The sequence below is a fragment of the Polyodon spathula genome, chromosome 40, assembly GCF_017654505.1.
Source record: "Polyodon spathula isolate WHYD16114869_AA chromosome 40, ASM1765450v1, whole genome shotgun sequence".
In the NCBI taxonomy this organism is placed as follows: Eukaryota; Metazoa; Chordata; class Actinopteri; order Acipenseriformes; family Polyodontidae; genus Polyodon; species Polyodon spathula.
The window spans coordinates 3,294,079-3,310,628 of record NC_054573.1 but is presented as its reverse complement, the minus strand read 5'-3'; the positions used below and the strand labels follow the sequence as shown (position 1 = coordinate 3,310,628).

General features: G+C 45.6%; 1 protein-coding gene across 1 annotated transcript in view; it reads left to right on the top strand.

Annotated features, from left to right (window-relative positions):
- The window catches only part of LOC121304885 (protein jagged-1-like), a 45,391-nt gene that overhangs the window by 9,317 nt on the left and 19,524 nt on the right, over positions 1-16,550 (top strand). Inside the window, exons 2-3 of the mRNA XM_041236300.1 lie at positions 44-349; positions 14,447-14,504. Of these exons, the coding sequence (XP_041092234.1) occupies positions 44-349; positions 14,447-14,504 (364 nt within the window). The remainder of the gene's footprint in view (positions 1-43; positions 350-14,446; positions 14,505-16,550) is intronic.

Below are 16,550 nucleotides of genomic sequence, written 5' to 3'. Positions count from 1 at the left end.
TACTGACTCTCCTCTCCTCTCCCTCCTGTCTCCTGCCTGTCAGGTGCTGCTGGCTGCCGGCAGCTTCGAGTTGCAGATCAAGCAGGTGCAGAACCGCAATGGAGTGCTGTGGAGCGGGGAGTGCTGTGGAGGAGCATCCACCGGGGGGCGCTGTTCGCTGGGCGATCAGTGCAACACCTTCTTCCGGGTCTGTCTCAAGGAGTACCAGCTGAGAGTGTCCGCCACGGGGCCCTGCATCTTCGGCACGGGGGCCACGCCTGTCCTGGGCGGGAACAGCTTCTCTCTGAGACACTGGCCTCACAGTGAGCACGCCGCGCGCATTCTCATCCCCTTCCAGTACGCCTGGCCGGTGAGTCACCACGTTAACCAGTGCAATACATAGCGGACTGCTGCCCTCGGACACCAGAACTCAGACACCAGAAACAACCTCAACCTCCAAATTCTGACACTCTCAGTAGCTTAAGTATGTCTTCATCACAACAGAGAGTTCTCCTAGATACAATGTTAAACTCTGTGACATTCAGATGTACTTTTAGTATTCCCAAGATGATAAAAAAATGATTGGCGTCAAGACATCGAGAAAGACTCTCCGAGATATTGTCATCGCATTTACGAAGCCCCCTTTGGTATTTTCTTAAAGTAGAATATCCTTGCCCGTTAATTCTCTCTGAGTGAGCAGCAGAATTACATTCCCATCGATAAAGCAGAATTCTAAAATTAACCACAGCAGACCAAAGGTGGAAGCAGAGGGCGCGAGAGGGCAGTGCTTGTTTCATGTCTTTTTCTGTCGGAGAATGGGTATTGATTTCACAGAAGGAAGGTGATTTCTATGAGAACGGGCTTGTCCTTTTCTTTCCTCCCCTCGTGGTCCTCGGCAGGCCAGTGTTGAGCTGGGGTTCTCAGAAGCAGTGCCTCCATTAAGAGAAAGGTGAGCCTGTAATTACACCCTCCTGGGAGCGAGAGGCAGATAGGATAGCAGAGAGAGAATAAAGAGACAGGAGGCTGGAGGGAGAGGGAGGGCGAGGTGGATCAAAGCTCCTTAATCTCCTGTCCAATTATCCTACGACGTTAATCCATAACTTTAACCAAGGTCTTCATGTGACTTCACGTCATAAAACGTCATTGTTAACATAAAGAATCCCTTATACAAGTTTACAATTGTAAAAGCGTATGAACATAACTACTGTATAGTTTTATATGAGTGCTTCCTATCAGTTATATGGATATACATGCTTATGTTAAAGTCTCTAATAAAAGTTTGCCATATCAAAAGCATAGCAAAGTGTAAAGGAGCATAGGTACACATTTTAATGATCAGAGAGGTATGGTAAGGCATGTTAAAAAACAAGGCAAAGCAGGGTAAGCTATGACAAATGCACAGTACAGTATAACCATGGGAGAAGCAGGGAACACTGCTAAATTACCATTTGATTTTATTATGGGGAATTATTATGAGGGTTGCAGGCTTTTTGTAAGAGTGTGCAATCTGCAAAAAAATCAGTGTGATCTTGAATTAGAAACACACTGGGAAGTTGAAATCCTGCGAGATGCCCTAGCTAACTGGGTTTAATGGTGGCATGTTTAAAATACACACAGTCGCTGAAATGGCTTCTCATGATTACTGTCCAGAAATCTTCTTAAGAAAATACCTGAAACAGGATATGAATGAATATAACACTCCTAGGAACAATCTTCGTTACAATGTAAGGTGTGGACGTGACAGGGATTGGACAGTTCTGAATCTAGTGTATGACATCACTTCAGGGCTTTCTGTTAGATTCTGCTAAACAATCAGACATTGTAGCGAAATGCTTGAAAAAACATTTGATTGTAGAAGTGCCATTGTTTACAAAGGCGAGAATGCAAATGTGTGCATGGCAGTCAAAATGTGAAACTGTTCTATTGAGCAGCACCAACAAGAAACCTATTTTTAAAATCATGACACAAAACACAAAGGGATGCATGGGTACGTTACAGTGCTTACCTATGCTTTACCATGCTTTACCATGCTTTTACTATGTTTTATTACACTTTGCTAGATTTTTACTTTGGGAAAGTTATAGGGGATATTATTATTCTGGAGGTAATACTGTGTGTACTGGTTACAGGGCAGTGTCAGAATCAGGTACTGGTTACAGTGCAATGTCAGAATCGGGTACCAGTTACAATGAAGTGTCAGAATCAGGCACTGATTACAGAGCAGTGTCAGAACCAGGTGTTGGTTACAATGCTGCATCAGAATCAGGTACTGGTTGCAGTGCAGTGTCAGAATCAGGTACTGGTTACAGTGCAGTGTCAGAATCAGGTACTGGTTACAGTGCAGTGTCAGAATCAGGTGAATATTCCTGATGCAGATGGATAGTGGATTTATTTAAAATCTCTTTGCATGTTGATGACATTGTGATTGAACAGGGACGATATTCACAAGGGAACTCTTGATAAGTGTTTTGTAATACCCTACATAGAAAGACAGTTCGATCTCCTGTAATTCTATACCAGCACTTCTCCTTGTCCCCATTAGCACACAGTCCTGTGTTTATATTGTGGCCATTTGGAGTTTCCGTTACAGTATTCTTCTGAACGGATTAACTCTTCCCTGTCAGGTGAATATTTGCTCCATCTGTGAAAGTGTCAAGCCTGAGATTTCAACTGATATTGATAGAAAGTCTGAATATCCCCACACTATGAACCTAGCTCTTTGAAACGATTACCACAGTACATATGCATGATTGTTTTGCAGCTTTCTACCATGGTTTGTCATATTTGTTACTGTGGGTTGCCATACTTTATTATACCTCTCTGGGCTTTAAAATCCTTACATATGCTTTACCATGCTTTCACTGTTCTTTATTACACTTTGCTGTGCTGTTACTGTGGGAACATTTTAGAAGGGACTGTAACAAGAGAAGGTTCAGGTACTACCGCTGCATGTATAACTATATAACTGTGATGCAATTTTTGTAATAAAAGTAGCGCTTGTGATACATAAAAATGTATTCATAATGCAGAACTAATCCGGGTGAGATGCACAGTCAGGGGAGCGCAGGGTCCCCCAGAGCCTTCCCTGGTAAAGACACGGCCGCGTGGTGTACAGGGTGAGACGCACAGTCAGGGGAGCGCAGGGTCCCCCAGAGCCTCCGCTGGTAAAGGCACGGCCGCGTGGTGTACAGGGTGAGACGCACAGTCAGGGGAGCGCAGGGTCCCCAAGAGCCTCCGCTGGTAAAGGCACGGCCGCGTGGTGTACAGGGTGAGACGCACAGTCAGGGGAGCGCAGGGTCCCCCAGAGCCTCCGCTGGTAAAGGCACGGCCGCGTGGTGTACAGGGTGAGACGCACAGTCAGGGGAGCGCAGGGGTCCCCAAGAGCCTCCGCTGGTAAAGGCACGGCCGCGTGGTGTACAGGGTGAGACGCACAGTCAGGGGAGCGCAGGGGTCCCCAAGAGCCTCCGCTGGTAAAGGCACGGCCGCGTGGTGTACAGGGTGAGACGCACAGTCAGGGGAGCGCAGGGTCCCCCAGAGCCTCCGCTGGTAAAGGCACGGCCGCGTGGTGTACAGGGTGAGACGCACAGTCAGGGGAGCGCAGGGGTCCCCAAGAGCCTCCGCTGGTAAAGGCATGGACAGGTGGTGTACAGGGTGAGACGCACAGTCAGGGGAGCGCAGGGTCCCCCAGAGCCTCCGCTGGTAAAGGCACGGCCGCGTGGTGTACAGGGTGAGACGCACAGTCAGGGGAGCGCAGGGTCCCCCAGAGCCTCCGCTGGTAAAGGCACGGCCGCGTGGTGTACAGGGTGAGACGCACAGTCAGGGGAGCGCAGGGTCCCCCAGAGCCTCCGCTGGTAAAGGCACGGCCGGGTGGTGTACAGGGTGAGACGCACAGTCAGGGGAGCGCAGGGTCCCCCAGAGCCTCCGCTGGTAAAGGCACGGCCGCGTGGTGTACAGGGTGAGACGCACAGTCAGGGGAGCGCAGGGTCCCCCAGAGCCTCCGCTGGTAAAGGCATGGACAGGTGGTGTACAGGGTGAGACGCACAGTCAGGGGAGCGCAGGGGTCCCCCAGAGCCTCCGCTGGTAAAGGCATGGACAGGTGGTGTACAGGGTGAGACGCACAGTCAGGGGAGCGCAGGGGTCCCCAAGAGCCTCCGCTGGTAAAGGCATGGACAGGTGGTGTACAGGGTGAGACGCACAGTCAGGGGAGCGCAGGGTCCCCCAGAGCCTCCGCTGGTAAAGGCACGGCCGCGTGGTGTACAGGGTGAGACGCACAGTCAGGGGAGCGCAGGGGTCCCCAAGAGCCTCCGCTGGTAAAGGCATGGACAGGTGGTGTGCACCAGTGTAAAGAGATGATTTTCTTGTTGCGATGAAGGAATATAAACTGCGGAGAAAAAACAGGGGTCAAATACATGGGCACTTCAAAATTTAGAAAATTGCGTTTTTTGCCACTAAACAAAAGTGATATGAGAATGGATGCCGCGGGTAGCACTTGGAGGAGTGTGGGAACAGGTAGACTGGGTAATCATGGCACTTCTACCAGGGACCACCTGGTATTCACTCACAGAGCCCAGTTTGGGAAGCTCTGTGTCTGATAAAGACACGCTCACATTACCAGAACAAGGGGCATCTTTATCCAGCCTGTCATTGAAACTTGACTTTGGTTCTGTTTTGTGCTCGCTATCCACTTACAATGCCCAGGCTTTTGATTCACTAGCTTCAATAGAGCACAAATACCACATACCTTACCCCACCCATGAACTGAGAGGAGAGGGAGACTGACTTTAGAGGGATACCTATCCACATCTTCATTAGATCTTACCTGTCCTGTGTCATTCTGCATTGTTGGCACTGCTCAGATCAGATTCACTAAGGGCGTGTAACTGGAATCTCATCCCCTTTTGAAACTGGAAAGGAGCATCTCAGTTTCAGAGGGGACAAAAATTAGAACTGCACACTCCTAGTGGTCATTTTTTAAAATCTTTTCAAAGGTATTAAATATATATATATGTTCTAATAAAAGCTCCCTTGTTTTAGTTTGAAGCCCATATATCCTGCCACCACACTATAAGTTGACTTCCTTCCTGCCACAGGTATTGGGCACCCCGGAAACTTTCACTCCCTCTTTTTGCTGCACAAATTCCTTCAGCACAGGAAGTGAATGTGGCTTCCGAGCAGAGTGCTTATCGTGTTGACGTACCCGGTGTTGAAAGTCCCTTATCCTGGTCAGTGGGCGCACACTTGAGGTCAAGCTTTGATTAAGAAGATAGAGAAAGGAATGTATTCAGTCATAGGCCTCTTTCAAGCAAAAGTTGAGACCATGAAACTATTTTGTTTTGTGAGTTGATCAGCCTGCCTGTCTGTCTGCACAACCTAGCCCCCCAGATTGGAACCCAGGGAGGGAGAGAGGCAGGAATGGGAGGCTATTGAATTGGCCCGCTGCCTGCCTGTCTGTGCCACCTAGCCCCGCTCCTGCTTCTGTGTATGTGGTAAGGTTGTTCAAAGGAAGTATTCATACAGATCAGGTAACTGGAGCGTCACTGTTGTATGGATAGAACTGAAACAGTCTGTCTTGGTTAGAAGTTGCTGTAAGATAATCTCCAGTCACTATTCCTCGCTGTCTCTTTATTGATTAGATTTCAGACATGAAGTTAACCCTTTCTTCACTTCTCCAATCGATTATGCCTCATCACGCACACCGTGTAGATCAGGAGGACTTTGTAGAGCGCACTTAGAATACTTTGTTCAGTTCAGGTCACCACATTACCAAAAGAACATAGTGATCCTGGAGTCCAGCAAAGAGCAATAAGGCTTATACCAGCGTTTAAAGGAATGAGATATGAAGACTGAGGGAAAATAATCCATTTAGAACAAAGAAGAATATGGGTGGATTAGAATGAAGTCTGTAAAATCAGGACCAGAGCACGCCGCTGGAAATGAACTGAGACAGACTTTTGAACTTGTCTATTTGCCACATTATTATATTTTATGTTTCATATGTAGGCCCACTTGTCCCATTTTGATCATTTTAAGATCGTACTCGCTTGAGTTGGTGTGAGCTCAACGTGAACTGGCCCTTGAAGTTAAATAAAGGCATTGAGGGATCACAAACTCCTAGAAATATAGAACCACAAAGGTTACCGAAAAGCTAATTTGGGGTTAGTATTTTCTGGTTTGTACCACTGAACTGAATTTGGCCCCTATTCTCGAACCCCAGCCTAACCCAGGTTTCCCAGGTTATCAGTGATTACAGACTGTTTTTCAGAGTTTTCTAAATTGACATAAACTTCTCTAATCAGCAGCTCCATCTAGAAGGGGTTGTCTCTGTCTGCCACTGTTAGCTTTGCTCCATGCAGCACTGTCTAAATTCCATATCAGTTGCTTCTAATCTAGGAAGTATGTGGTCTTATTCAGCTCACTGATTCAGGTTAATAAGCTTAATTAGTTAAATAGATTGCTTTTATTGTTAGTATACTCCAACAGGAGGAGCTGTGGCCAGGTGCAGGACCTCTCGGGAGATCATTATGGGCTGGCTGGTGTGAGAGAGAGTCTCCTTGTTGAAGTCCATTCTAGCTGCATTATTAGTTTTGTTTGTACCTCAGAGAGGTTTATTATTTTAGCTTAGTGTTATCCCCAGTTTGTTTTGTTTTTGTGTTATGTTCATATATATAGTTTAATCATACTTCTATTTTTGGCTGTCAAAATAAACTATTTGTTCATTCATCAGCGTACTGTTTCCAGTCCACTCTTTAGCCTGGTGACCTCAATAACTACCCTCTGGTTACTTTTAGCCAGCTGTATTGTGAGTAATCCGGCAGGGACACTCGCTGCAGTTCATCTCCACACCTGGAGGAAATCAGAGAACTCCATCTGCCTCCCGATGTAACGAATCCTGCCCTGCAGGCAGTCCTGATCCCTAAGTAATCACGCCAGGAGTAAAAAACAACAAGCACTAATCCCCAGCTTTAGTGAAACCTGAAAGTACAGCAATGCAGTGTGTGCATTCCTGCCTTCATAACCCCTTCACTCCCTCACTAGTCCATTTCACACAAATCTATGGAATGTGTGGAGGTGGCTCTTACTGTTATAAAACAGCCATTGCTTTATTTCTCATAGGTGATTTAGTTCTGGTATTTGCACTCCTGTGCAGATCAGAGGGAATTGAATGCTCTGTGAAATACAGGGTTTCATCCAGAACTATAAAACACGCAATAGTGCTAAATGTATAAAAATTGTAATGATAGGAGGCTTTGAGTTTGAAGACACTGAGAAAGACTTTGTGTCAAAGCGTTGCTCATTTAATTTACAAATAATCTTGTAGTTTGTCAAACGCAGTGCCCCGTGTGGAAGCAAGTCATTCTTCACTGTGTTCTGGACCATCTCCCTATTGTGAAGACAGTGGACGAGCTGCACATAGAGAATCACAACTGAGCGTCTAAGGGTATTATGGGTGATAAAGAGATTAGGATCGCCAACGGTTCTGTTCCTAACTGTCTTGGTGACGCTGGGTTATTTAATTACACTTCCAGATCTGTGATTGGTTACTGGTCAACAAGCCTGGATCCATGCAGGCTGTCTGAATGCACAGCATAAAGAAAAGCTAATCCATGCTTTCAAATCCACTTCCGTTTCCCTTGTGCAAATATTAACATTGTAACTGTTCACCTTTTTATTGCGATCAGACTGTTTATTTGCATTTCTTTGAAGGGGGCGCTGTGATAACGTTGCTGTAGTAAGAGGCAAGGAGTGAACTGTGGTTAGCACTCCTTTAAGGGGGGGTTGGTAATGTTCGTAGCGCTTTTAAGAAGTAAGAAATGGATATTCAAGCCCTTTAGACTGAAGAAAGGGAGAGAGCGAGTGGGAAAGCTGTGGGATGGGGTCACTGAGCAGGGGATTAGCATGCGAGCCAGCATGTCATTAAATATGTGCCTGAGTGGAATACAGAAGGACTCATTGAGCAGCTGAGGGCCTGTGATGAATTATTCGTATCATTGTTATCATTGTTATTACCCTTTAAAGCAGGTGTTTAAGAGCTCTGGAACATGGGGTCGTTCTCTGTACCCAGTGCTTTAGATGCACACAGAATCATTCTTTACTGTGTATCTTTCAAACACACGTGCAGTTTCCAGGGGAATCAATAATCCAGAAATTCCATTAACACCCTCAACCTCATCCCTGCTCCCAAGTGGTTTGCATGGAGGCTAGAGACACACCAGCTTCCAGTACTTCACTGCAGTAAATGGATGGCATGCTGATGTTTGTACGACGGTTCTGCTGTGCGTTTTTTACAGTATAGTTAATCCAGAGATATTTAAGGCTGCCGAAATGCAATTGTGTTCATCCACTGTTGCAATTCAGAGAGATTCTGATTAGCAGTAGCAACATTATCACTGTACCTTTTACAAACAGCACTGCTCCATTTTCCGCAAGCAAAGAAGATCTGATGGTTGCACTGTGCTGAATGCAGATATTTCAAAGACTGCGCTGTAGAAGCTGTTTTATTACCACTCCTTTAAAGAGGGGCCAGTGATGATACGAGGTCAGAAAATGGATCCAGAGGCCCTTCAAGCTGGTCCAATAAAGTGTTAAAAGCAGAACAAAACCAGCAAATTAAAGATAATAACCCAAGCCCTAGATTAATCTGGTTTGTCTATGTGACTCAGAAACAGGATCCCATAGCTCCTAGCGCCAGTGTTATTTTGTTTAGTTTCTTTATACTAAACAGCTTTCAAGCGGCCGCATCTTAATTTCCTTGGGAAAGTAGAGAAGGCATGCTAATAGCTGAGCACTTGCACTGAACTCCCTGGGAGCTTTTCCTTGCATTGCTTAGGTTGCTTTACTACCCCAGTACCTTGTTATGATGACTCAATCTTCTTATTTTAATTACTCAAGTGCTGTGGGTTTTTTTTTAATTTCTTTAGTGCTCTGAATAATATTTAAAGTTGCAAAAATGGCCACGTTCATATATTTTTTTGATCCAGCGCACGTGAGACCTACATTACAAATGGAAGTACATAACTGGTAAGATTTGTGAAATTGTTCAGAGCTACAGCCCCTGTGATAGTGTGTAACAGGCAGACGTATCTTGTACACTGCACACAATATGCTAAGCAAGGTATTAGACACACATTAGGAACTGTGATCTGTAACCGAAGATACAACGAGCATTGCATCTTTATGAGATTGTTCAATTTAATAACAAGAAACATTATCACGGGGACAATATTGACGTTTTCAAGAAATGAATCAGAATTCCTCAGCCTGAGATTTGATCTCACGTTTTAGAATGAAATGACAAACAAACTATTCTGTGTTGGTCGTGCATGGATAATATTTAGGGTACCAGTGCATTGATAGGACTGAGTGCTGATAAAGAGGAAGTGTCTTTTTTACATGATTTGCTGTTGCAATCGTGCTTAGTGCTTCTGGATTTTAGTGATCAAATATTTAGTTATATCAGTTGTCTCTAAATCTGTGTTTAGACCATTAGGATTCTCCAGACAAGCTCAAAGCAGTTGAAAGCCAGGATTTTGAAAAAAAAAAAGTATGAAATATTGAAGCAACAAAACCACTCAAATGCAGTAAAATAGGGAAAAGTAAAAAGAAAAAATTCAATTTTTTGATTTTGTATCACGGTATCATACTTGCCCACATTTGGAAACAGCGGAACGCTCGTCTGGGGGGGGGGGGGGGGGGGGGGGGGGGGGGGGGGGGGGGGGGGGGGGGGGGTCACACACATCATACGCATGTGTGGAGTCATACACATGGGAGGGTCATATGCAAAAAACACTCATTATCATATAATAGACGTATCCCCCCAAATCAACAACTCTGCTGTGCAGAATAATTTTTTTTCTATGGGTAAATATCGGGACCTTCTTCCTTTGCGTCAGGACGCGGGACATTTGCTAAGAAATTGGGACTGTCCCGACCATATAGGGGCTGTTGGCATGTTTGCGGTTTTCAAATCAAGCCTTCTAGTTTACAGTAGCAGAGGGGGCCGCAAATTACACTGCATATCACCTTAGAAACGCAGCTGTTAGGAGTCTTTTCAGAAGCAGACCCAGTATTCATTTAAACTAAAACCTATTTAGATGGTGTAACGTTTTTCCTTTAAATATTCAAAACTAGAATCAATCCAGTGGTGTGTCCTAAGTAATTGTAGCTAACAAAATAACACCAGGACTCTCACCTGCTGTGCACTTTCATTAGCTAGATCTCAGAGGTGCAGCTTCGAGGGAAACACGGCACAGCAAACATCAAATTAAAATACAGCTAGTACTACTGTAGGGTTGAAGAAAATTCTCAAATGATATGCTGTTTTCTCACGTGGAAGCATGTCAGTCAATAGGGGAAGCAGCTGGTTGGTTGATGACAGGAAAAGAGCCATTATAGGGGAGGAGACAATTTCACCCTTCCAGTGAAATCGCCAAGGAAGTGCAACACTAACTGAAGGCAGGGCTTGCAAACAGAGATTTCTTTAACTCTGTGCAGTTCCAGAAAAACTTCCTTTCAAAACTGGATGTAGTGAATGGATGTGTAAATGGCACCATTGTGTTAGCTGCAATCACTTGAATGAAAGGGTTGATGGATGCCTATTGCTAATCTAGCATTCAGTAAGAGAGAAGTGCCGGTGAAGTGTGATTGGTTTCACAGCTGAGGAAACGCCAATATGTTTGTTCTGCAGTTCTGGGGACATTCCTACCTCACGGAGAGGGCTGAGAATGGCTTCCTGTCTTCACAGGGTTGTTTTTACAGACCTCCGTCTGTGCTGGAGGTGATTTCCTTCAGTATAGCGCTGGCTGGAGCTGTCTGCCTGAGTTTGATGGCTCAGCCTATCCTTCTGTCCTGGATAGAGATATTCTAAATAAAACAAACTTTTCAAAATAAGTGTAAGTAGCTTCAAATGCCATTTTAAAAGCTTTTAAAATACAGTGTGACCTTTCACATGGGCCAGCCGCGCCTCGTCTTTTTGTCTATATTTATGAGTTAGGCGTTCAGTCCCAGCCCTTAGAATTCTCCTGACAAGAAAAGCACATTTATAGAAAAAAAGAACCAGAACTACTCATGAATAATGACTGGCACTTCTCCAAACAAGCTCAGAGCAGCTTTGAGTAAAGTTATAGTAACACAGAGCTGGAGCAACAGAACCCCAAACACAGCATACTAGTAAGGGCAGTGTAAACTTGAAATGACATGGATAGCTATTAATGTATAGATATGTAAATGGCAGATATTTTAGTAGCATCCTGAAAAAAGAAGTGTCTTCTGTTGGTGTGGGTGTGTTAAGTGGAGGTGTTGAGATTGTGTGGGTGTGTTCAGTTTGTGCGGAGCTACTCTTGAGAATTCAGGATGTGCCCGCAGGTTGTTTCAGAGGGCCAATCAATAGCCTGTGCTGGCACCACAATTCTAAATATACAGTAACTTGTGGCATCATGTCCATTTTCATCATCATAATCTATTCTGTATAAATAAAGATCCCGGGACTCTCTTCCAAAGAAACCTGGATCCTTGGCTGATATCCGAGCCAGGTCTATAAAACTGCGGCTTGGCAAGATCGCGCTCCCCTGGCGAACGCTGCAAGTCAGATTCCTGTTAAACCTCTCCTGTCTGTTCTGTGTCACATTGTCTCCAGCCTGGGCACTTCTACATTTTACAAATAAATGAAGAACAACTCACGTGGAAGGGGTGCTGATCTCTTACCAAGAATCATCATCAATTGAGTTTGTGCTTCTCAAGATATGCATTGCCTGGCCCGGGCCACTTCATTAGGTTCTGTCAACCCAACTGGATTGAAAATCGCAGATTAGCTTGATCATGAGATGCCACATGTGATCCCTGGAGCACTGTAAAGCCGTGGGAGCAGCACAATTGCAAACAGTCTACCTGCAGTGGAGAAAGGTCTCTTTGGAAAGAGGTGTGATAGCAGGTTGCACAGTAGCAAGGGCAGCCCTGTTAGTTAGGAGGTTGCCAAGAAAGTAACTTCTCAGGTGCTTTCCAGGTTTCATTTCTTATATAAAGCGTAGCTCCTTATACCCAAGAGATAAGTGCTGTAGGTCTGATATAGATTGTGCATCTCATCGCTTCCTGTTTCATTGCCTATGCATTCCTAATGAAGTGGCCGGTCTCTCTTCCCTCTCTAATCTGTAGCGTGGCTTCTAATCAGCACTAAGTGAGTGTAATTAATATATCTCTGTTAGGGCAGACTTAGCGTGGCAAATAACCATCGCAGCTGCTGTCAGATTGAGACATCTGCGCTGGGACATTGCCTTCCCTTGAGGTTTTTAAAGCACAGCAGAGCTCCGAAACAAACTAATCTCACCCATCCTCTCATAGCCTTCACTAACAGCCATGAGGGCATTTCATCACAGCATCTGCATTCCGAACACATGTTTTATTACCAACCCCCCACCCCCCCCCCCCCCCCCCCCTATATTTTTGTTTTTTTTCAGTCTTATTCTTTTTTGTTTCATTCTTTCTAATGATTTACAACTCTTTCAGAGTGGCACTTTACACAAAACCACTGCTAGGGGTTGCTAGCCCTAACATACAATTTACAGAGGCTGCAGCTACACCATTTAACCACTTTGTGGCACTGTGCTACATTAAGCACTTTGTGGCACTGTGCTACATCCCTGTGGTAAAACCACCACAAATGTGTTTCAGCTGGTGCCTTCATCAGTGTGATAGTGAGAGAGGCTGCGAGTCTCAGCTGAGTGCTGGCTGGGTCTTGCAAAAAAAAAATTTTTTCATAAGAATTGTTACATTGGCTATACTTACTATAATATTTAAAATGAGTGATATTGTAATTAGGGGTGACTGGCTGATGGCCCAGTGATAATCTGGGCTCCAAAGCAGAATGCAGGGCTGGCATGAAATTACTGTAAGTATGCATATCTAGCCCATATAGAGTTCTGAAATTTAGTAACAAACTCGCCATAGAGAACACAAGGGTGCATTAAAACAAAACCATTGAAGCCAGAATCACAGGGTTAATTTACTCAGCGTGTCAACATCAATGCGCTTGTTCTCCACCAGAACCTTGTTCAGCTAGATGCATCCTGCGTGGATCTCATCCAAGCCAAGGCTTCATGCCAGCCCTGTCTGAATTTTGAATGTAAGTGGCAGGTTTGTTTAATAAACTTGTTTCCAGTGTTTTGGGGGGCGTCTCGTTCCTGAACTGTGAGAGATGCTGATTGACAATGCGGTGGCAGGTATTCGATCGCTGCAGTTCATTGAGCTGTGTTGAGATCGGCTCTGTCAGCTGTGATGAAACGTTGGCGCTAGAGGGGTGCAGCAGAATAACTCCAGCTTCGAACATTTCATGTTGAGTCCAGATGCTCGAGTCCCAGGTGAAATGAGTCTGGTCTCATTTAGCCCCAAGTACAGCAGCTACTATATTTGTGTAATCCCCATTAGTCAACAAACCACCTCTCTCTCTCTCTCTCTCTCTCTCTCTCTCTCTCTCTCTCTCTCTCTCTCTCTCTATAGTTCTTCCCCTGCTTATGCTTCCCTCCCCTCCTCTCTCCACCCTCTCCAATTTCTCTCCCTCCCTAACTCCCTTCTTTTTTCCTCTCCCTCTTTCTCTCTCTCTCTCTCTGTTTTCTCCTCAACCTCTCTTTCTCTCTCTCCTGTCAGACCTGTGTCACGGATTTGTCTCTCCCTTATAACCAGTGCCACTGTCCCTCCCTTCACAAAAAAATAAAAAACTAATTAAAAGAAAAGGACCAATTGAAGCAATCACACACAGGTATACAAGTAGCCAGGGTTATGGCACACCTCTGCTTTAAAAACACACAGTCGATCTGTGAGCCACACAAAGGCTCCTTTCTGACCTGCGTGTTCAGACACGCCCAGACCTGCTCCCCTGTGAACCTGACTCCACAGGTACCCCGCAACCACACTGGAAATTTCCCAGCCGCTGCTAAAGCCAGGCACATTTAGCCCACCTAAGCCCCGTGTCTCAGGGCTCTTCAGTCTGGAAATAGCTGCTATGGGAATGGAGGCTTGGGTCTCGGCCAGCTCTGATATAATCCAAGCAGAGCCCACTTACCATCTCTGTGGATATGGGAAGCACAGCCATGCTCTAGTGATCTTGGATACTGCAGACCAGTGTACTGGATGATAATAAGTGTGCAGTATGGGTTACTTGTTGATGCATGCTTTTCTTATGATGGATGTTAGGTTGTATTTCTGCTTTTTTAAGGATGTTGCAATCGTTCTGGATGGTTAAAATACAAAAGAGATTTATAAATAGGAATTAATCAGTGGGTTTTGAAAAGACAGTGAAAAGCAGTAAAGGGACTCTATCTGACATCACTTGCAAAGACATTATTTAAAAGCTGCGTTTGATCAAGAGAAACAGACCATCAAACAGTTAAAAGCTGTTGTGCCTTTATAAATGTGACACAGTGCTTGCAAGAGGCGAAGAGCATGTTATAATTAATTTTTCTTTCTTTTCATCCCCTAGAGATCGTACTCCCTGATCCTGGAAGCTCTGGACTATGATAACAGCACCTCCGGGCCAGGTACTGACGATAGTACAGCATGGAGACTGTATAGAGTATAGCATGGGCACTGTGCCGTATAGTACAGCACTGACTCATATCTGTGCCATATCTACAAGATTGAATGATTGCTTCTTGTTGGAATGGTTCTCATGCCAGTACTGGAGACAGCTGATTGATTCTCTTGTCTCCGAAGTGCTTGCTCGGCATTGTGTCTCTAATTTGCGTGCGGAGGGAAAGAGACACAGGTTCATTGCGTCTCTTGATTTCTCGGGCAACACACGTTTGTCAGCTTTTAACATCTGAACAAAAAAGCTTTTAAAACAAAAAGGAAAATAGAACAGTGGGAGCAGGCTACAGCACAGGGGAGAATGGCACAGCGCAGGGGAGCAGGGCACAGCACAGGGGAGCAGGGCACAGCACAGGGGAGCAGGGGACAGCACAGGGGAGCTGGGGACAGCACAGGGGACAGGGTACAGCACAGGGGAGCAGGGTACAGAGCAGGGCACAGCACAGGGGAGCAGGGTACAGAGCAGGGCACAGCACAGGGGAGCAGGGGACAGCACAGGGGAGCTGGGTACAGCACAGGGGACAGCACAGAAGAGAAGGGCAGAGCACAGGGGAGCAGGGTACAGCACAGGGGAGCAGGGGACAGCACAGGGGAGCAGGGGACAGCACAGGGGAGCAGGGTACAGCACAGCGGAGCTGGGAACAGCACAGGGGAGCTGGGTACAGCACAGGGGACAGCACAGAAGAGGAGGGCAGAGCACAGGGGAGCAGGATCAAGCTAGTTGTAAACCCACATTAAACGTGTTTGAGATCATGCTTTTCTGTTTGTGTGGAATATGCGCCGAGGAGAGCATTTTCTCTCCCTCTGGAGTTGAAGTTTCCCAATCACTGCGCAGCCTGGGAAGGGCTCCAGAGGGAGGCGTGTTTCCCACTCCGCTCTCTCCAAGATAATGACATGATTGGGGAGTTGTGGAACTGCAGAGGCTTCCAGACTCTAATCACACGCAATAGAAAACAGCTCGACGAGACAAGCCATTGTGCTGCCTGTAGAGAGGGGGTCCCTTACTGTCTGAAAAGAATAACCTGCTGTGACCATGTAACCATTTAAGCTAGCAATCATATTTTCAGAGGTATGGAAACTCCACAGGCAAAATCTAACGGTCCCCTTCACTGAGACCTGTGACCCAGCATGACTGCCGTATTCTCCTGGGTGTCGTACAAGAAAAATGAACCCTTTCTTGCCGACATTCCCCTTGGGAAAATAAAATGCTAATCAGGTTAAACCAGCAGCTTGTTGCTGTAGTTGAATCATATCGGCATTGCCCTGTGTACAATGCACAGCAGAAGTAATGTCACACATATGCACTTTATTACACTTTGCAATGCTTTTACTGTGAGAAACTTTAATAGGACTGACTGCAATTGAATGTGCGATTCTCTGGATATACTGATAAGCGCAAATGTGCAGTCTCCCTGTCCCTGGGGATAGAGATAAACTATGATCTATCCCTGCATTGTGCTGGTTTGATTCCTGGGGGAGGAGGGGGGTTGATCAGTGGACAGTGCTCCCAGCTGTCAGTGCTAAACCTGGGTTAGCAGATTTCATTAGGCTTCTCTCTGACATCAGGGTTTATGAATGGACCGAGGACACAGGACAGATTAAACAGGCTTCTATCCTCTCTCTTTCCCTCCCTCCATCTTATTCTTTCTCTCCCTCTCTCTCTCTCATCTCTCTTTACAAATCAAGTTCCAAACCCATGTCTATATTGGCAGTCCATCAAATGTTCAGAAATATGTATTATTCCCAGTAGGAAACTTGGCGAGAGAGAGCGAGAGAGAGAGAGAGAGAGAGAGAGAGAGAGAGAGAGAGAGAGAGAGAGAGCTTATTTGCTTACCTAATAACTTATTTTCATTAAACTATTCATTACCATTTATCTTTCTCTCTCGATAGTCTCCCCTCTCCCTCTGTCTCTCTCTCATTGCTTCTCCCTCTCTCTCTCTCCCTCTCCCTTTACCTCTCCCTCTCATTTTCTCTCTCTCTCTCTCTCTCTCTCTCTC